Source organism: Patagioenas fasciata, chromosome 2 (genome assembly GCF_037038585.1).
Source record: "Patagioenas fasciata isolate bPatFas1 chromosome 2, bPatFas1.hap1, whole genome shotgun sequence".
NCBI lineage: Eukaryota > Metazoa > Chordata > Aves > Columbiformes > Columbidae > Patagioenas > Patagioenas fasciata.
Window position 1 is genome coordinate 122747220 of NC_092521.1, and position 22282 is coordinate 122769501.

At 40.9% G+C, this 22282-nt stretch overlaps 1 protein-coding gene across 2 annotated transcripts; it reads left to right on the forward strand.

Annotated features, from left to right (window-relative positions):
- The first annotated feature begins 1112 nt into the window (after positions 1 to 1112).
- LOC136098287 (C-C chemokine receptor type 5-like) lies at positions 1113 to 20512 on the forward strand. 2 transcript variants are annotated; one of them, XM_071804873.1, is made up of 4 exons: positions 1113 to 1450; positions 3862 to 3990; positions 17617 to 17765; positions 18439 to 20512. In XM_071804873.1, the coding sequence occupies exon 4, from the start codon at positions 18450 to 18452 to the stop codon at positions 19518 to 19520; it is 1071 nt and encodes a 356-aa protein (XP_071660974.1). In that variant the 5' UTR covers positions 1113 to 1450; positions 3862 to 3990; positions 17617 to 17765; positions 18439 to 18449; the 3' UTR covers positions 19521 to 20512. The 2 variants fall into 2 exon arrangements, with proteins under 2 accessions (XP_071660974.1, XP_065687625.1); XM_065831553.2 differs by lacking the exons at positions 1113 to 1450; positions 3862 to 3990 and adding an exon at positions 11550 to 11638.
- The last annotated feature ends 1770 nt before the right edge of the window (positions 20513 to 22282 follow it).

The following is a 22282-nucleotide window of genomic DNA, read 5'->3' on the forward strand; positions in this document are numbered from 1 at the left end:
GGCCCATGGGCCTTGTGTTTGCCACTCAGTTATCTGCATTGTACTCCTTCATCACCAATACTGCCTCATAACACAAAAGACATACTGTTTTTTCTCCTTGAAACACGAACATGTATTTGCTTTCCCATCTATCATTAAATTGCCTTCCTTCTATATCAATCTTTCTCTTACTGGACGTTTTGGGATTCAAATTGTTTCACCAAAGATGGTATCGTGCACCATCTAAGTAAAACACCAAGATATTCTTTAGGACCAGGTTAAATAATAGTCAGGCTCTCTCACATGGTCTCACCTTTCCTTCAAACCATCCTCCCCATAAACAGCAGTTACTCCATCAATTCTCCCCCCGCATCTATCCCAGTAACACTTTCCTTATTCCCCCATCACCAGTTCCTTGCCAGCAACGTTACCCTTAATGCTGTTCCCCGGCATGGACATGCCTACTGATGTTCTCCTTTTATCACCTCCCATGAGGAGCATTCTCCTTATTCCACCGTTCCCCACCCTTTCCCCACCCCCAGTAGAGACATTCGCTTTATTTCACCATTACAAATCCTAGCAGACACTTTCCTTCTTACCCCATCTGCTCAAGCCATGCCCCCTTAAAGGGGTATTCTCAACTGGGCAGTCTCATTTCACTAGATAAATTAGCCAGATACATTAACTTCAGCAAGTGGCCAGGACTGCAGGACTATGCTTAACTACTGCTCATGCCCCAGAGCCGTCCTGTTATTAAATGACATGTTATTAAGTGATATTAGTATGTCATAGCATAAGTGTGGCCACCACTGCTGCACCACACAGCTGGCCATATCCATGGAAAACAATGTAGAATTCATGAGTGGGACCCTGGCTGCTGGTTCCAAAGCATATTTTCACAGGTGCTTTTTTAAAATAACATGTAATTGCTCAAGTTCATGTATCTGGCTAATTTATTAAAAAATTAAATGAAAAGTTTGCCCAGTTGGGAGTACTCCTTTAAGTACCCTCCATGTAATTCTTGTCTGTCCTGTCCTTCAGTGATCCAAGGCAGTCACTAGTGTCCCATATCAGTCTCATATATTTCTCTTCTTACACAGGCTCACCGCTCTCCTGTAGCTATGGCTGCAGCTCCCATCATTCCCCTGCTCCTGCAGCACAACACATGTCACACATGGTTCATATGTGACTTGCACACTGGCAGAAGCCTGGGGACAAGGAGCTCAGCACTGCCACTGAGTATAAACAGTAGTGCCAGACCGGATAAAACAAGGTGGAGGGCCGGATTTGGCCAGTGGGCCATGTGTTTGACACCTGTGATCCAGCAGGAGCAGAAGATGTGATCTAGCTGGGGGGCTTTGCCCTCTCAAAGAAAAACAAAGTGACAGAAGGTCAACAGAGGCAACCACAGAAGTTGTAGAAAATGTCTGCTTTCCTCACCTCTTCATCTTCTAGGGAAGAAAAATGGATGGTAATTTCTCACTAAAGATTGGGGTTTCATTTATTCCACTTTTTTTTTGGCTGTATCTACTCAAGCTCCTAGATTAAAACTAAACAGAAGAACGCAGGTAGAACTCAGTCAAGATGCTTAAGCAGTATGGAAAAAGTGGGAATCAACACATAAAAACCACCTGTTGAAATCATGTAATACCTCAAGATGATGCAGCTCTGGAAAAAAAAATCACATTAAACTTCATTTCATAATACTAAATTATTTAAGATAATCTTCTCAGTGTATATGCTCCTTCGAAGCATATGCCTCCGCAGAGATGAAAAATTTATTTGCACTCATACCGGTTGTTCTTTGCTGGCCATTAGATGTTGAGGGCAGTGGCCTCCAGGCAGAGCCCTGTTACTCACAGGCCCAGGCAGCTTTCCAGCTCTGGCACCACATGCTCTCAAGACGTTAGTCTATTTGGTAAATGTTGTGTAACATTCAAAAGACATTGCAGATTATTTCACAATAATAAGGTTAGCTCACAAGTCACACACACTACTAGATGGCAAAGACCTAGAAAAAGTGTGCTTTAGGTGCTAGAAATACCCCCCCCTTCTTTTTTTTTTTCCCCAGTGCAATGTCAGGGCCATGAAGAGATAACAAAGTCACTTTCAAAATAAGAAATGTGCCAACACAGTATCACACAGAGATACCGCTTCAGAGACAGAAATCTGTGAGGTCAAAAAAGCATTCTGCTGTGCTCAAGCTAATTAGCATCTGAGAGCTATGACTTAACAGGTTATATGGCTGCTGGTCCTGGACCTAGCTCAGATGTACCTGTAACTGTGCAATATAAACACAATTCTCCACATACTATAGTCTGTGCACTAAAATGTCCCCAGGACTGGCTTTTGGAGGCTCACTCAGGTTCTCCAGTGGTTCAGGTACATGGACGTCACTAGTGTGTGAGAGTAGGGGCACGGGAGACATGAAGAAGCCTCTGAGTCTGGGCTGGGATGGAAGATTTGTGACAAGACCAAATAGTGCCACCAACCACTGGGAACCCAGCAAAGGGTATCTAAAAAGAATATGGAAAAAAAAAATATGTCAACAACAGTTGTTGTATGGTAGAAGATATAATTGTGAAGTGAAATATCAACTTACTCATTTCTTAGCGGGAGAGGGAAATGTGAGGTAACGACTTGGTACTGTTTTTAATTCCAGGAGCTGTTTTAGTCACTCTCCTACTCAGAAATTTCAACCCACTACAATACTCTTGAGCTTTCAGTTTCCTTGCCCCTTTTTCTTTCCTCTGAGGCACTTCCCTTAGCACACCCTTCCCACTTCTAAAGTCTATTTCCCCTGTTTCTGGAGTCTCTAGCATCTTGATTTCTGCTGGAAACATGCTAGAGGGTAAGTCTCTGCCTTTGTCTCCAGTTCTTTCCTCACAGCACACTTCTTTGCACGTCCGTATGAACTTGTCAGGTTGTTGGGTGTCAAAAGCGATGGCTGAGCAGAGCTGCCCTATGCAGAAGGCTGTTGAGTGAATGAGACATTGCTGAATTCCTCTAGCATCACTATCTCCAGCTCAAAAATATTAACATTTCCTGAAATATATTACTGTATCTTCTTAGTATTGTTTTGTGAAGTATTTGCTGAATGCTACCTCTAGTTACAAGGGGATGTAACAAGGGAGAGACTTCTGTAACCCTGTAAATGGAGACTGTGCTTTACAAGTGTCTTCTGTAGCACTGTCACTAGTGATACGTTACTGCTATTGCTATTGCTATTGCCAGGCCACAGGCTTTGTACTGAGTGTACAAGGCCTCAGGACTGAGGCTTGCCAACCTGGCTTTGTCTGAACTCATCTTGACCTGCCTGAAGCTTTATTTTTGCTTCGCTTAGCTGCAACAGGAGTTCTTCTTAGCAGGTGGTCATACTCAACTTGTCCTAGTTTTGCTTATCTGCATGCCGCACAACCACAGTTTTTATACAGATAGCATGAAAAAGCAGTTGTTCTTTCTAACGTGGCTCTAACATGATGTTGCAACATAGAGGAATACAGTCCTAGTATGACAGCAGAGGCCTTGAGAAGAAGGGACAGAGGACAAGGTGTAGGGGAACCCTTTCATGAGGGACTGACAAGCTGAAGCCATTGACTTTAAGTCTCAGACGAGCAGTAGAAGAGTGAAAGCATTATGCTTAGAAAAGGGTTGTAAACTAGGAAGTGTGTATGCAACAAATGTAACTGTTGTTATTATTGTTACGGTTGTGTTTCTGCCCAGAAGTATGGTATTTTTTATTTATTTATATTTTCTTTATTTTTCTGCCATAATTAGATCTGGACTAATAGTGGTTGTTGGATTAGAGTGTTAAAAGTTAAATTACAGTAACAATAAATTCTGAGATTTATGTATAAGGTGTTTCCTTTTCACCCGTAACAGAATTGTGAGCATCACATTTGCCCCACAGACAAGGCCCATCTGGCAACGTCAAGCACCTCTGTAGACGAGCTGGGTTGCAGCACTGCAAATTTATGTGATACGGCACCACTTCGGAGAAATCCAAAAGAGGTATGAGACAGTGAATGTGCCTCACCCTGAAAGCCTGAAATTTCACAGGTGTCTATATGATAATCAATTTAAAGTCAGATTCTGTAACATGTTTGAGATCCACCACTGAATTCAGAGAGGCAGGATGCAATAGTCATTGGGATTTGTATGACGTTTTCCAGGGCTTGACATCAGTGTTGAAAAGATCCAGATAAGAACTACTTATTACCTTCTCTTATTTAAGATAAAGATACAAAGAAGAAGAGTTGGATCATCCAAAATCAATGATGTTACTCATTTGTGGCCACACAGTATAACTATCTGTAGTCCCTACACCAGAATCTTGGCTGCAGAAACACACCTTACACAATCTTCTTTCTGATACCTTGTGTGGGTTCCACTCTTCTTAATTAGAAATACATTATAACCCAAATACATTATCCAATGCAAAACCCAAATACATTAATATATTAACCCAGAAGTCAGACACAAAACTTTCTGTGGTTTACAATTTTCTGCTGAAACGACCTCATAATGACCTGAAGTTCTGAAGCTCGCCTGACTTCAGCTTTCTTTGAGAACCTGAAAATCTCAGAGTTCTGCTGAAACTCTGATGGCGCTTAGATGACTTCCATGCTCAACTTCCATCTCTCTGTCAGCAATTCCTTTCCTTCTCTTGAACTGGAGAAGATAATCAGATGTCCTCTCTTCATCCATCCTAGTGCACTCCAGTGTCAGCAAGTCAGTCTGTCTCTCCTCCTAATGGGTCACCCTGTTCTTCTCCTTCACACTGATTCTCAAGCTAGCTGATAAATTGCGTTTGCATTTGTCACAGCTTTCTGATACAGCTTTTCCAGGTTGTGGCTGATGTTCAGAGCCTTTGGCCCTAATTCTTCTGGGCTTTGTTCTCAGGCAGAGAAAATGTTAGGATATATCCCACGAGAGAGACTCTGAATTCAGGGAAAAAAAATACAGGTTTGTGGGACTTAGACTTACTTGATAATATTTTCAATGAACTGGTTTGAATGAGAGAAGCTGGAAGTGTCAGTGGTGAGCACTGTTTAAGTACTTAATGTTTAATGCATTTAACATATGAACAACTAAGAGATAAGGAATGATCCCTTGTCAGTGTGAACATTAGTCACAGACAGTAAACTTCACTATCCAAGGACAAGTCCTAATAATATTGAAAAGATATTGTGACTTCAAAAAGTCTTGTAAAATGGAGCATCAATGTACAATGCTAGTGATGGTTTGGTTTTGAGATTTCAGGTGAAATCGAGTGCACTTCAGGCAATGCAAACACTTTTTTTTTTTTTTAGGATACACTTAAAGCTTTATGTAGCACTTCATCCCAGCATACTTCAGTACAACTTAGGCAGAAATACCAGCTTGCCTTTGAATTCTCTTGCTCAGATGGCTTTTCAGCTGAAGTTACTTTTATCAGTTCTTTGTGCCTTGCTTCCGTCTTAACACTTACACAATCTCTTCAAAGAAGAACGGCACACTACTTTGCATGTGCTAAATATACCGGCACAAAGCTACTATTGCAATGTGATCTGAGAGCTTCACAAATACAAATGAACTTGGCTTCGTATCACACTTGCTAACACCAATACTGTTTAGCACAATGGCACAATCCACAACCATTCAACAGAGCAGGTGTAAAATGCAAAAAAAATTTACCACATCGTAGTACAGAAGATGCCACAGTGATCCTCATTTGCTGGGGCTGGAGGACAGCTCTCACAATCTGTGGTATCACTGACTCTGTGGTGTGGTTAGTTTGCTGTGGACTGTGAGAAAGGAGGTTTTGCTGACTTACATAAAGTCCAGTGTTTTCTTACATTTTCTCGACAGAAGTTACTAAGGAAATAGTGGCTCCACCCTGTAAATGAAACCTATCAGAAGATGATTAGGATCAGATTCAGCACGTCTAGAAATAGGTGTAGTGTGGCTACCAGGCTGGCTTCAGGCTGCTGGACTCCCCATGGGGAATTTTCTCAGAAGTAAAGCAGCTCCACCAGACAGGTGCACAGGAGTGTGAGGACAGTCTCTGAGAAGACTGAAGACTATCTGGGGCTGGCTGTGTCTTTTGGGATCAATTTCACTGAGGAGCTCTGCAGACACCTGGGAAGAAAATCAGACAAGACTTATATTTCAGAGCTGACTGTGTCCTGTGCCACAACTACTACTGGAATCTGCAAGCTTGGTGCAGGGCAGGCGTAAGATCCACCAAGGGATTTAGGCACTTATGCCTGAATTTATCTTACTTATCCTTATGTGTCTATGTCTAGCATGTAAAGTAAGTACCTTCTCTTTCCACATAAACCCAGATTTTCATAGGTGGCCTCTGAGATTGTGTTCCTCACGTTCCAGGGCCAAACACGAAGAACAAGAACCAGCAGCTACAACAGACAGCAACCATGCTCCAGCATAATGCTTCGCTTTGGAGAAAAATCATTCATAAACCAGGCTCCCTAAATTCATGACTACTTCACAGTGTTATTAATAATCTTGGTACCTCAACTTTCTCATTGCAAAATGGAGATAATTGTATTGATTCATCGCACAAATGTGGTGAAAAGTACTCTAATATCTGTGAAGCAATCAGATATTACCCTAACAGAACTAGAAATATGATAATGAGAGAAAAGCAACATTCTGCAGTCCAAGAAGGGTCTGTATATTGTATATTACATAGGGTTTGTTCCTGCATGCTAGTGAAGAGCAATAAAAAGAACCCCAGATAACCGGTCACTCAGCTGGGAGAATGGCTCCTGCAAACAGAACAAGGCATCACAATGTCTGTACTCAAGTGGTTAACATGAAGGGTAGATTGTACTAGTATTTCCTTGTGTAGTTCTTCCTGTCGGCAACTCAGAATACCTTAAGAATATGTTGAACTCTCAACTTATTTACATCTCAGTTGTCAAGTTTTACTTCTCCAAGGCTCTGTGAAATGCCCCAAAGCTGTGAGGAAGTACTATAACACCTGAGGAGATGAGGATGCAACTTTCATATGCCATCAATAGAAACTGTGTTTTGCTTTTATGTGTCTTCCTACCTCTTCTAAAACACAGTGCCCATTCAGAACACCTGCATGGGTATGGGGATGTAGGGGAAGAAGAGAACAGCCTTTGCAGCCTTTCTTCTGTGACATGATGGGGAGCACATACAACTTTCATGGGCATGAGTGGGGTACAGTGCCCCAGTAAATCTGTTCCTTTTTCTGTGTGGGTCATTAGCGGGACCAGTCCTTGGATCTAAAGCATAGGTCTCTTCAGCAGAAGATGTAGACAGCATCATGAGGCTTACCTACCAAAACAACACCTCAGCCCCAAAGAACAGCAAATGAAAATAATTGGCTTAATATTTTTTTTTCCCCAAAAATGAAGGATGGTTTCTTATCACCAAAACCACCAAAGGTTACCTGAAGCACTTGATTGGACTATAACTCAGTTTTATCTATATACAGGTTAGCTGTCCAGTCTGAACTCATCATCTAGCCTCTTTCCATTGCTCGAGGGTCCCCCCTCCATATGGTCATTCATTCTAGGCTAATGTGGAGTAGCTCAAGACAAAGGCAGTTACCCTCTGCAAATACCAGCTTCTATCCTTTGACTATAGAGGGAACCCTTAGATTAGCTAGCCAGCTACCAGCTGAGGGTGGGAGAGACAGTTCCTACAGCCTACAACATTCATGTTGAAGGAGTCTGGAATGAATTACCTACTACCAAACCTTGCAAAGTCCTCCTGTTTGCTCCTCCTGATGCTCAACCGAAGTTGCCACATGCAAATCCCGGTAAGCTTGATAACAGTCAGCAAAACATCTGCTGAGGGTTACTGTGATGAGGATGCTCAAGAGTGTGCTGCACAGGACTCAGTAATACCATTTATTAAACTCTTTATTTTTTTGATAGAAAACATCTACTTCATCATATTTCAGCATAAAAAGGCAGGCTGCAGCACACCACAGGAATGGGAAAGCAACTTCATCAGTATGCACCTTCCCTCCTCGTACTGTCCTGTTTTGCCTGAAATTCTTAAAGATGCCCTGACATAGGGACTGAAGTCAGAATTTCTCCTTCCACATGGGAGCCTAGAATATGAGATGAAGTACAGGCCATCACTTAATTTTGCCAGGGTCTCAGTGGTATACATTTAGGTAATTTGCTTGGTAATTTTACCAAAATTTTTGCTAACAGTGAACTGTCTCCAGCTCTCCCTTTCCCTCCACAGGAACAGAAAAGAAACTTCTTCAAGAAATTAAGAAAATTATGTCAGTGCTCTGAGAACACCTTCACATTTTGACTTCAATATCCACATAATATTGTAAATTTAAGGCAACAATATTATTGTCAGGAAAAGCTCGTTCTCTCTTTCATTCAGCAGTTGATGGAGTAATAGAAGCACATCATTGATTGGTTCCCTTGCTTCCATTCTGTCAGTGTTGTGACAGCTTGTAGAAAGCCCCAGCTGAAGTAAGACAGTTTTGCTGCAGAAATTTTTCATTCTTTTTTGATTCTTTGCTTTGGTAAAACCAAGCGGTACTTCCCTGTTTATAGAATTTCAATTGATTAGCATGGTGAAGTTTATGTTCTCTTTTCTTCCCTTCTTGCACTTTTTAATTTTACAGATGGAGAACCTAAGCAGCTCTCTAATTTTATAAGACAAACAATCTCCACGTGGCAATGTCTCTGGCTTTGGGAGGTTTTTCTTCCACTGCTGCTTCTGCTTCCATCTGCTAGGCAGGTCTTTGGATTAGTTAGTTTATGAAGCTCACTAAACCCTTACAGGGAAGATGATAAGACTAAAGTCATAGAAAGTAAGTCTGAGAGAGCTCTCCAGAGATCATCCAGTCCTTTTTCATCATTTCTCATATGCCATGCTTTCTAGACTTATGAACATTTCATTCATTTCCCCTTGAGTTCTTCAGAGTCCAAACATCCCTGAAAAAAGCGATTTTTAGGTGCCTCTGTCCTTTCTGACAGGCCCTGTCCTCTATGATACAGTAATAATTTAGCTACAATTGAAAATTTAGTCCTAGGTGCCTGAAACTAGGTGTCCAATATGAGATATTTATTATCTTTTGAATCTTTCTTTTTTTCATGTCTTTTAATCTCAATTATACTTTCTGAAATAGCTTCCAATTATCTGCATTGCCATTTTGGAAAGAAACCATTCCTGATTTTCAAAGGTCAGAGCAATTGGAGCGCAAGGCAGCCGGAAAGCACTGTCCACTTTTCTTCAATCTAAGCACAGAGGCTGGAGGCACAAAGAACTAAAATTCTTTCAAAACTGTGTGTGCAATACTGTGCTTCCTTTCTGAAAATATGAGTTGCGAGTCATGAGTCACACATTCCCCATAATAAGGATCCATCAAACCCATTATATCAAACTCAAGACCCCTGCTTATCTCACAGATTATGAAATTAGCATGTAAGTCTTCCAAGAACGACTTCTCTGGTCTTTTCTAGAACTGGCCTGTGTAGGAGAGAAATTGAAAACAAGAATTTATTCATTCCTGAGAGACTTCAAATCAGTTTATGGATACTTGCAGGTTTGCATACATTTTTTTTCTTCCACATTTGTTTAGAAACTACTGTCTGCATAGACTGCTCACTATGCAGCTAGGTCTTTTTCCTCTCAAGTGTGGGAGGGCTTCAATCCTGAAGTGATGCATTTGCTAAGTTTCAAAAACTTCTGCCATCACTTACAGGTTGGCTCTCCCAGTTTCAGCTGTAACTGCTTTTTGCTTGGGCAAACTGGTAGACCAAGCAACAAGAAGGAGCTTGGTGACACCAGAAAGTCCCTGAAAATGACAGAAGGAAGTCCCAGTGTCACAAGACAGGGGGAGAAGAGGGCAAGGTTTACTTCTGGTATCCCAAGACAATTACACCCATCTATAGCCCCTGGGCAATGGACTCCAAAGGAGTTCTACTCCTGAGAGCTGAGATAAGCTCCTTCTCCAGGCCACCACCTCTCTTTCTTACTGGGGAGGGAAAACTAAGTGCCTTAGGCAGGATTTTTGATGCTGTAAGGCCAGTATTTCTTTACCAGACATAGTAGTTCATGAAAGATTAAATGAAATTGCTGAACTAGCAGCCTGTACCTTGTGCAGGAAGAGATGTCTCAAGTGGTAAAAAACATAACTTACCAAATTCAGACAGCAACTCAGAGGGAGACAGTATAGAAAGAAAACATATGTTGTGCCTCCCTGCTATCCACTGTGGCCCTTTCTGTTTGGGCTGAAGGTTTTCAGTGGTTTGCAGTACGTATTCACAGTAAAATCTACACAGCCCATTCCAGACCAACAGGAAATGTTTGTATTCTTCCAGCCACCACAGAGACCCCTCTTCCTAATGCCTTGCTCAGGTGCTCCTTCTGAAACAACACTGTGAGTCCGTTCTATAGTCTCTGGAAGACATGTGGTCAGGTTGTGCATCACTGGTTTTATTGGAACACCACATAGATTTTCTAGGAAATGACAAAATCCAGCTATAATTGTAGCAAGAGTCTTAAAGATTTTCAGGAATACTGCAGAAAACCATCTGGCAGTCTTAGAGAAAATGGTCAACCACTGCTACCAAAAAATTGCAAATTTGAAAAATGTTGTCTTGCTGTAACTTGCTATAAGATTGTAAAAAGACTCCTCAGAGAGCAGATAAGTGGCCATATTACTCATCATTCCTGGTCACTTACACAGGCATCAATTATCACTTCAACAGTTGGAGGCTGTTTGAGCTGGAATATCCATGGCACTGGTGAAGTGAATATTTTAATAAAACAAATGCATGACACCAGCCTGCACACTCAACTATACTTCCTGCCTTTGAAGTAAAAATATCTTTTAACCACTTTCTGTTATTATAATTTCTTTCTATTGTGTTCAATCCTGCAATGTCATCACATAAAAGAGGGAATGAGCTGCAGATTCCAGCTTGCCTCACACGGCAGCCTCTTAGAAGATCATTAAGATCATTACAAATGACTTTGTAAAAATTACAACAGATGTTCAAGCAGGAGGTCTACACCACACAGGGCAGTTTGGTGTACAGTGTGTGAGCTGGTCACATAACTGGAAAGTAGCTCCACCAGCACAGTGCTCTGCTTGACCTAATTAGCTCTGAAACATCTGGACATTGACTTGTCTCTCTTCACAATGCTGACCTAAGGCAAGTGTGATGCTAACATAAGCTCAAGTGACAATAAAGACAAAGAATACTTTGGTGGGGTTGTTTCAACAGTCATTTGGGAGAACTGAATTTAATTTTAAAAGCACGCATTCTGTATGTCAGGTATTTCACACCACTTTCTGTTGAGCTGTAGAAGTGTCTAGAGCAGCTAGAAATACTAATTGTCCTGAAACCAGGATTTTATTGAATTTAACCACCCAGTCTTAACCCTGTAGATAGATGTAGTAGTTCAAATGCTGACTGTTCCAGTCCCACCTGGAGGAGAACAAGTAGACGCCCATAAAGTCTTGATCCCTCAGTTCTGAACAGAACTGTTCTGGAAACAGAAAATTCTCAGAAAACCAGAACCAGCATTTTGCAAGACATCACACAGGAAGTGCTGTTTCCTATTTTCAGATATAGGGTTTAACTATGTATCTGTTCACAAAGAAGAAGAAGACACGGTCAGACTAAACAAGCTTGATATATCAGTGAGTAGATTTTATTTTTCCTTTTTTTTTTACATGTAATCGTGTGTATATAGATATAGATTCACTCAGTGGGGAAGTATATGTGCCTAAAGACAGTGGCAGTAGAGTTACCATTCAAGCAGAGACACTACCTTTAAGAACAATTGGGTTTTGTAACTAGCTTACAACTCAGGATTAGTCTAAATGTGAGAGTAGAGTATTGAACTGGACAAATGGTGTAGAAAATGATAATATTTTTTGTACTGTCTTTGTTTCAAATCTATTTCAGGAGGTCAGTAGCTTGAAAATCTATCCTACTAAGGGTATAATTGATCAGACATGAAATCCTTCATGCTTAATCTAACTTCTCCAAATCTAAGTCACAACTTGCTTTATCACATGCAGATGGGAAATGTTCTTCATCACTATCCTATCACATGTTTTTTTTATTATTATTCAAGCATTTAATCTGTTAAAGGTGTTGTTTGTTTAATTGTCATGCTATGAAGGGATACGTTCTTTGGGATAGGTTCCTCTTTTTAAAGTGTAATTCATCAGTACTACACACAAAGAGAGGTGAGCTCCTCTGCTTGGATAAATGAGACCTGACACTTGGGTACGAGCAAAAAAGCTACAATAGCCTAAGAATTTTTTTTTTTGGTAGTATATCAAATATGCAGCTGTCGCAACATTTGCTTTCATAGGAGAATTGCACCGTCATTTACCAGGAACAGTTGACAGTGTCAGAGCAGCGGGCTTGAATGTCAATGTATGGAGACCCTTATAGCGCCAACATGACATGGACACAATCCTGTGACAAATGTTGGAAATCTACATTCCAGACTATTATTCATGTTTTTTATTCTCAAACTCATCTCCAGAATGGTTGTGACTGCAACCGTTGTTTGAATTACTCTGAATTCAGTGTTTTATCTGAAGCAGTTTAAGCAGAGACACAAAACAAACAAACAAACAAAAATTAACAGAGATACTAGCACAGGACGGTCTCAGGTTTCTTTTTCTAAGAATGCAATTTTCAGTGCTTATGCTACACTTTTACTGTACATTTGTTTAGGTAAGAACACCTCATACCACTTCTGTCTTGCAACCACAGAGACTGACTCTATTTAGCTGCAAAAAAGCTCAGAGTTTTTGCAAGACCGTCTTTCTGGCTTTGGTGGGGAATGGAAACAATTGGATCCTGAGGGTTCACAGAGAATTAAGCTTGTTTTTTTCCAGGCCAAAACAGATTTTTCCTTGAAAGTTCTGCAGGGATGAAAAAGCTCATCAGTTAGGAGGCAAGCAATTCTGAAGAGATGTTTCTAATGCTCAGCTGTTATAAAAGAGGAAGAGGTTTTCAAAGCAAGGTTTAATTTGGGAAGGGACTGTCTTTCCCCAGTCATATCCTGGAAAGAAATCTTGTGGTCACTATCACATGAAAATATCTGTTTGAGGGAAAATATCAGCTCAGAGTCTTACATGCAGCATTTGGATTACACTTCTATCTTTTCCTTCAGCTTTCTTGGTAGCTCAAGAAAAGTACATACTTTTATGCTTGCTCCCCAAGATGTCTTTGGTGTCTGCACACAGCCTTCTCTGCAATTTTGCCTGTCCATAGACTCCTCCTGGAAAGTCAAAGGCACAGTTAAAGACATAGAGCTGTTAGCAGGAAAACATTAGGCACTTTTCTTGCAACACTTGCTATCAGGATATGGGGTATTATTTTTCTTCATTTAAGTTTCATTTTTACTCTATGTTACCTTGTACTTCTCTCTCTTCATAAAGTGCCCTAGATGCTCTTACACATACTTTTAAGCTGACTACAAGTCATTAAGCAATTTCCTTTTCTTTATGACAAACACCGCCACTTGTGAAAAGGAGAAGAGTGAAGGCAGGAGGAGTAGCGCTGTGATACTCATCCATACATTTCAAAACAGAAAATCTTGTCTTTAAAAAAGGAAAGGGAACTTTGCGCTTCATTCAGTTTTGAGATAAGAGGCTCCATTAATGCAGAGATGCTCTTCTAAGTTGTAGTAACCAAATGTTCTGATTTCCATGAGGAAAATTTGTCCAAATCCCCTTCAGGGCACAGCAGACTCATTGAGCTGTGACAACTGCCATTCCTGAATATGTGAGTGTAGCAAATCAGGAGCCTCTTTGCTTGAATTACTCTAACATGGAAATGTCTGACAGTCACACCAGCACCCAGACACTTCTATAGCTGAAGCTGGCACACTAGAGATAACAACTAATACTCAAGAGCTAGCAAGGCTTCTCTAAAAACTGCTGAAATACAGAAATCTGAAAAGACACAATTCAGAGATACATCCTCATTACAAGAACCTCTGATGTTGCAGTAAGTGCAGCTTTGTTAAAACTTAAAGAAATGAAATTACATTTATTTTGGTTCACAACACTGCCATTTTTAAGAAAATGAAATTTTCTCACATCCAAGTTGTGACCCCATTTTCTCTGCAATAACTCATTCCCAGGGTGCAGGTATTTGGGCTGAGGCTTGGTCGCACTTCACTGTACCCAACCTCTTGGAGATTCAGAACACAAACAGTCCTCTAAGGGGAAATGAAGGTAGCCTCTTATTGAACCACCCATATATTTAGACACTTCTGCAGGATAAGCGCACAGGGTAAATTAGAAGAGAAGGAGGGCACCAAAGAGAAAATTTTTCATCTCTTTTATTTGGCAAAATTGCCTGCTTCTGCAGAAATTGTCCAGAATTTCTGTTGGTAACCAAAACTACCCTGTGCATGTAGAAACTGCAGGTATGTGGGCGAGACAGTGGGCACTGATGGCTGCATGCAGTCCATAAAGCAAATGAGAAAGCCCCATTAACTATAATAATTAAAATGTCCTGAATATTCATGCGTAATTTTGGAAGGAAAATAAGAGGGAAATAAGACAAATAATCAGAAGATCCCAAATAAGAATCTCTCAGAAGAGCCCACTTGTCTTTACAGCACAAGAGCAGAGAGAAATCTGGAGATTGCTTTCCGAACACACCCATTTCTGAAGGCTCATGCCTAGCTCATTTTAGAGCAAAAAACAGACGTCTTGTCAAGGGCTACAGCTTCTACACAAGATGCTTCTTTCTGCATGAAAATGAAAATTGGAAAAATGGTTAAAGTAAAAAAAAAAAGCAAACAGTAGTTTCCAATATAATTTGTTAGCCAGATCAGTTTTCTAGAGCTCTTTGTGATTAATATTGCTTGTGTGGAAAATGATAAGAAAGAAAGCATTTCAGAAAAAAAAATACTATTAATATTTGGTGCTTGTTGTGAAGAGGAAGATCTGACTTTTATCCCACGCAAATTCTCAGAGATTTCCCATTAGACCATAGACAGTAAACAAAATAACCACAGTATATGCTGTTTTTCTAGGCAGCATCAATATGAATTGCACAGGGCTGGAGTTCAGTTTTGGTAGTGGGAAGATGTACTGGGCCTGGCTGTGATGGACTTAATTTTTTTCACAGCAACCTCTGTGGTGCTGACTTTTATATTTGTGACCACAGTTGTGACAGGTGACCCAAACTGACAAAAAGGATATTCTGTGCCATATAATGTTATGCTCAGCAATAAAACTAAGGGGAGGAACTTCTTCCAAAGTAGGCATTGCTCAGAGACCAGCTGGCCATTCGTCTGCTTGGTGGGAGGTGGCAAGCATTTGTCCTTGTATAATCTCTTGTTTTTTTCTGTGTCCTTGGTTTATTCAAGTGTCTTTATCTCAACCTACAAGTTTATCTTACTTTTACCCTTCTGATTCTCCCCCACATCCCACTGTGGGTGGAGTGAGTAAGTGACTAGGTGGGGCCTCAGCTGCTATCTGGGGTCAAGTCATCACAGGAGATAAGACTTGGGCAGTAAAGGAGACCAATCTGTAGTGAATCGGTTACCTATAGTTCTGTTACTCCCACAATTATTTTCTGTTGTATTTGAATCTCAAAATAAGTTCTAAACTAGATTAAAAAAAGTTACTTTCTTTGTGTATGTATATATATACACATACATCTATATACACATACATATATATATATATATTCCTTTATTTGTATATATAGAAAAAATTACATTCCTTTCTTTCTGTATATACAAAGATTCAACAAGGCTAAGTGCACCCAGGGGAGGTTTAGAATGAATATTAGGAAAAATTTTATTCACCAAAAGGGTTGTCAAGCACTGGAACAGGCTGTCCAGGGAAGTGGTGGAGTCACCATCCCTAAAGGTGTCTCAAAGACCTGTACATGTGGCATTCAGGGACATCGTTTAGTAGTGGACTTGGGAGTGTCAGAATTATGTTTGGACGCAATGATCTTGAGGGTGTTGTTCCAACCTAAATGATTCTATGATTCTAGGTTCTATAATTATATATATATATATATGAGTATATACATGTGTGTATATATATGAATGTATACTTGTGCATATACACACACAGAAAATTGGTTTAACACTGTGCACTTATTAAAATTTGTTCATTACGATTATTTGTATTACATACATATCCACTGTGATAAAGATCCAGATTAAAACAAGGTCCTCCGGATCCTGAATGGCCTACAATTAGTTATTATGAAATAATCCATATATCAAACAGCTGAGTAAGCTGACAAAACCTTAAGACACTTCAGAAATTTCACATGATATGAGTCAGAATGGCCAGCCAAGTAATTCTATTAAGTTTTGATTGAAAGGCGGACCTGAAGTTTCTTCAGTTACGTTTTAGTACAAGCTACATCTTGCAGAACTCAAGTGCAGACAGAATGAAGTGGTGCTTTTGAGAGTGTGGTCTCTACAAAAAATGTTTGCAATCACACAGGGTGCATCTCACCAACGAAAAAGGTGCACGATGGGGCTGTAAGCAGGAAAGGAGCAAACATTGATGTGTTATGCAAGTGGTCAGAGATCAGAGAGCAAGTTGTGGCAGACACACTACCTGAAGTCATCTGTGTTGGGAGCAGCCTGTTGCCTTTGTCAAGAGAACATCAAATTACCAGGAAAATGCAGACATCCAAACTATAATGCTGCTATGAACAGCCACCAATCTGCCATGAAGTGCCTGACAAAAGCAGCAACAATGACACCCAAAGAAAGAGCAGCCCTTTTACCAGACAGCAAATAGCTCCATTTGAGTGGCCACCAAACACATCTATTTCCCTTCCTCAATAAGTGACCACGAAGGACATTTGTAATCTCTGACTTTCACTTCCTCACTAAATGACCACGAAGGACACTTGGTCCCTCTGACACCTGTCTTCACAAAATCCTCTTGCCAGCTTCTCTCTGGACACACAGGAATTCTTCCCTTTTCTCCAGGGGTCCGTGAGAAGACAGATCTCCTCTACTTTTCGGAGACCAAATGACACAACACTGTGCTTCTGCATCTGGCTCACAGTCCTACCAGGGACTTGGGAAAGGGGGAGGGTGTGGTGACAGGAGAGGCTGACATCAAACTCCAAAGCCTTTACCTGCTCCCAATATAACAGAACTTTCCTCAGAGCTTTCAAAGTTCAGCTGCATCACTTACCTCCCAGGCTGTGACTCCTTGCAGGGGAAGCCCAGTCCCTCCAGCAATCCCCAAACCAGAACTGGAGAGACAACTCCAGTTGGGCAACTCTTGCACTTTGTTAATTTACTCCTGCAGCTCACTGGAAACACTGACTAACAAAGGATGAAGGACGATATCAAACAGCCACTACACAGGAAGAAACGTTAGCACACACATAGAGCAATGGCCATATCTGTCTTTTGCCTGTGTAGCCCTCCAAAACACTTAGCAAATCTAACATTTAGAGCTCATGATTCATGGCTGTTAAACAGCTCCTGAAACAAGGAATCAAAATGTCCTTCATCTCCAAGCATTCAGAATGTCTTTTAATTGACAGGAAGATGCCACGACAGATACACACGCTATAGACCGCGCTGATAGCAACTGTCATCTTTTATGCCATTTGCCAAGGGTTTGCCTATCTGTTTCTCCTACAGGACTGCAAATCAGAGCTACCCAAGACCAGTACATTCCCACGGCCGTTGCCTGACCCCAACTCCAAAAAGGACACCGCGTTTCCCATTTTAACCCAGGCCAACAGCACTGACTTGCTGCTCTGCAACACCCAGGATAGCAAATCTACCAGGTGGGTATGTTTAGCGCTGGGCACAGGTCATTTCTACACCTCCAGTGACCTGATTCCCACAGGCATTAAAGTTCCCAGGAACTCATGAACAACCTGAACAAATATCAGTCAGCTGCGTTTTACTCAAGTCACAGCATCTTTGCAGGCACTGGTTTACATCTTGCCAATGCCTGGTCCTCCTCAGGTCAGGGCTATAGTACGGGCTGGCATGATGAGAAGATGGCCATGTCCCAAGGAAAAGCACAGCTATGCTCAGCATGCCAGCCACTGTGCTTTTCTGGTGCTGTCTTGTTGGCTCCCTCTCCCCTTTGGAAAGCCACTGCTGAGCAAAACAGCCTTGAACTACCCACTGCTCGGATTAAATTAGTATTTCCTTGGATTCTGGTTGGGTCAGGCAGCTGACAGGCTCCACCTAGGAGGAAAAATGCACCAGACAGCATACACATAGGAAATGACAAGCAGCACATTTCCAACATGCAGCAATGTGACTTCACATATGGATGATAGGCTTCCTGGGAACTCTGCAATTTCATTCTCTTCCACACCTTGACACAGTAATGTTTATGTGAGCAATAGCCAAAAGCATGCTAGCTGATGTCATAACCTTGTTTTATTCCCCTCACTGCCAATCTTGGAGTTTCTTCTAGTTTAATATCCCATTCTTCCTTTCCAGACCAACACACCATGGAAAACCATACCATGGACTTTTCTGACTGGCCACTGACAACAGAATTCGACTACGGTGATTCAGTGCCATGCATGGGAACCGAGGAAAAGCACTTTGCAGCAAATCTTCTGCCACCGCTGTATTCTTTGGTGGTGATATTTGGCCTCACAGGCAACATGCTCGTTGTCCTTATCCTGGTGAAATACAAGAGGTTGAAGAGTATGACTGACATCTACCTGCTCAATTTGGCAATTTCTGATTTGCTGTTTATATTTTCTCTCCCTTTTTGGGCTTACTATGCTGCTCACGACTGGATTTTTGGAGACGCGCTGTGTAGAATTCTCTCAGGTGTCTACCTCCTTGGCTTCTACAGTGGGATCTTCTTCATCATCCTCTTGACCCTAGACAGGTATCTGGCCATAGTGCATGCAGTGTTTGCTTTAAAAGCTAGGACAGTTACTTACGGCATCCTCACCAGCGCCGTCACTTGGGCTGTTGCTCTCTGTGCTTCAGTTCCTGGGATAGTATTTCACAAATCTCAAAAGGAAAATTTACGTTATACTTGCAGTGCACATTATCCAAGTGATTCCTCAATAAATTGGAAGTACTCCTATACTTTAAAGATGAACATTCTGGGTCTTATTGTTCCAATGCTCATTATGATTTTCAGTTACTCACAAATTCTAAAAACATTACTGAGATGTAAGAATGAGAAAAAACAGAAGGCAGTCAGACTTATTTTTGTGATCATGATTTTTTACTTCATCTTTTGGACACCGTTCCATATTTCTTCTTTTTTGCATACATTTCAAAGTTCACTTTTTGTCCCAACTTGTGAAATCAAAGGTCAACTGGCAAAAGCAATCCAAGTGACAGAGACAATATCAATGATTCACTGTTGTATCAATCCTGTGATCTATGCATTTGTTGGAGAAAAATTCAGGAAGTATCTTCATAGCTTTTTCCGAAAGCATGTTGCAGCCCACCTCTGCAAAAAATGTCCAGCTCTTTATCATGAAAAATTAGAAAGAGTTAGTTCCACATTCACACCATCCACTGCAGAGAATGACATCTCTACTGGACTGTAAAAATACATCAAAACATTAGTTAGTAAACGTTGTATCATTCGCTTTGCCTTAAGGACTGTCCGACATTATTTAAGATCTTTATGTCAACCACTGCTGAAAACTGTATGACCCTCAATTCTTGTGGTTAACTGTTCCTTGGGGTTACAGCATTTTCCATTCTTAAACTAAGAGAATCAGCGAGTTCTCCAGGCAACATTAACACCATAGCTAGGTCACATCAAGATTTGAATGGGGCCCAGAATAGTATGACTCTGTTTCTTGACCCAAATTCTATCCAGTGAACAAATACCAGTGAGATTTAGCTGGGGGAATACACTACTGAAGGGACTAAGGAGTAATATGTAACCTCACAAGAGCCATTTACTCTTATGTGAACATCGTAAAACAAAAACTGGGAGGAAGCTTTGAGGATTGATGTATCTATTCAACATCAATGGAACATCTTTTGGAAGTTACTGTATTCTTTATGCAACATGGTCAGGCATTTGACTGGGGAAGGTTTTTAGTTTTCTTCATTTTTCCCCTTTGCCCCTTATTTTCCCCATATGAATAAAAGATGTTTCCAAAAAACAGAATTTAAGGATAAACATGAGACATGTCAAGGTAATAACTCTCCTCTGATGAGAGAGCTGACTGACCTTTATCTCACTGGGGCTGTTTAACCTGAGGTATCAGATGCCTTAATCTAGGTGGTGCAAATATTCTTCTCACTCTAGCCTTATAACATCAAGGCACTGCTTCTATTAGTTTTTAGCTTTTATCCTATCAGCTATCATAATCTGGCCACAGATAGACTGAAAAAAGGCCCCAAAACTATCCTAACAGTAAACTTTCTTGCTTGGAAATATTTTTCCTTTTCTACTTTTTTTTTTTTTTTTTTTAACTGCACTAAGCACCTTTGTAATATTAAAGTGCAAATTAGTTCAATGTGATACAAATCTTGCTGTAACCATTGTATTTCTACTGCTCTGTTTTATTTTAAATTCTTGTATTTTTGGAAATACATTTCTTCCTGTTTCCAGTGAAATACAGTGAAATTATTAAAATCTGTGTCTGAAAAACAATGTATAGCCTGTAGCCTGTGTTCTCTGTAAGGGCATCAGCTCAGCTCCCAGAATGTAGGTGGCAAAAACATGCAGCCATGGCCCTAAATGCTCACAATACCATACTCCAGAGAAAGAAGCCAAACTGACCAAGCAGAGAACTGTCTTCCCAGTCCAGAAGCCACTGTAACTGGCCCAGCTTTTATTCACCAGGAAGCCTGAGAAGAGTATATCATAATAACTTTGGGAAGAGTCTTGGACCCCAGATTTCAAATGGGTGAAATCTGGCAGGTAGAAGAAACAGGGCTGTGTATGTCATAAATAGAGGCTGAGGAAGAATAAAGGAGGGCAATAAAATGTGGCACTATATTAATATTGGGATAAAGACAGGATTCTCCACAGACTTTCTGCAGTTAATTTCAGATCTACTTGCACTGTATAGAGTGACCCCAGCCAAGCCATTTGCCTGATTAAATATGTTTTATGTGTAAGGAACTTAAAGCATTCAAAGTTCAACATGGAAATATACTTCTGCTTCACCATGTCATTCTCCCTGTTCCACTGTCCCAGTTCCTTTTTCAGCCTACGATCCACATCTCTTCCTCTCCTCTGCACACTTTTCTCATTTCTCCACCATGGCATAAGCTAAAATCTATACCCAATGCCTATATTTTTTTTAATTTTCATTTTTCTATTTTGTACTCACAAGTAAACAAACAAACTAAACATAAGGATTAGCTTATTGGTATGTTATGTGCCCAGGCAGGATAATCCTTTGTTCTTCATTATAGTTTTGCACTGAGACAAGCAAGGTTCTACATGGTTTTGTGGTAGATTTTGAGTTTAATGAGTCAGATGTGGCTCCAGCATGGTGTAGCTACAGGCCAGGTAGCTCCAAATTAGGCTAGCAGGACTTTAAGCAGTCTGGTCACAGTGGGATGGAGCTGCCCATGGGGAAGGTTCAACAAGATCCCTGGTCCCTAAGGAAGAGAAAACAAGTCACCTCAGCAGAGAGGTAAGGGAATGAATGAAAGGTATGTTAAGAAAACAACAAGGTACACCAGGATTGTAACTACAGGAGAGAAGAAGCTAACACAAGGAAGAACCACTGCAGTGCTTGGGAAGCATCTGAACTGCTCTGTTGAGGTATTGAGGAAACGAAAGCAAGCTTTTTAGAGTGTACAAGCAACACCAGAACCACCAAAAAGATTCAAACAAGACCTCTGTGAACGCTATAAGTAAATTGTTGCTTTACAATAAATGTGGAACAGCTAAGTGGAAATTATTACAAGTTCAAAACTTCTGGCACTGAACTTCTGAAGATATAGTGCATTGACTGGATTTTCAGTGTGCTCATGAAAAGAATGCCCAAGTGCCATGGAAAAATATGGGGCACAGCCCCATAACCAAACAGTTTAGTTTATGCACAGGACAGGACAGAGCCCAACCTTCCTATTAGGAGATGCTACTGCCAGATGTTCAGAAGCATGTGGAGAGGAATGCCCCAGAGAGCAAAAGATAACCGTGTCAACTGTCAGGCAGATTTCCTAAGGGGCAAAAGGAAATGTAGCGAAAGTGCATACATGGCATTAGTGAGTGCTGAGCAGCACTCACAACCAGCGACCAGGTTTATAATCACTGCCATTGGTTTGTCCACAGTAAGTATCTGTCGCAGGGGAGTAATTTAGGGTTCTACTCACTGCAGAACAATGTTTAGAT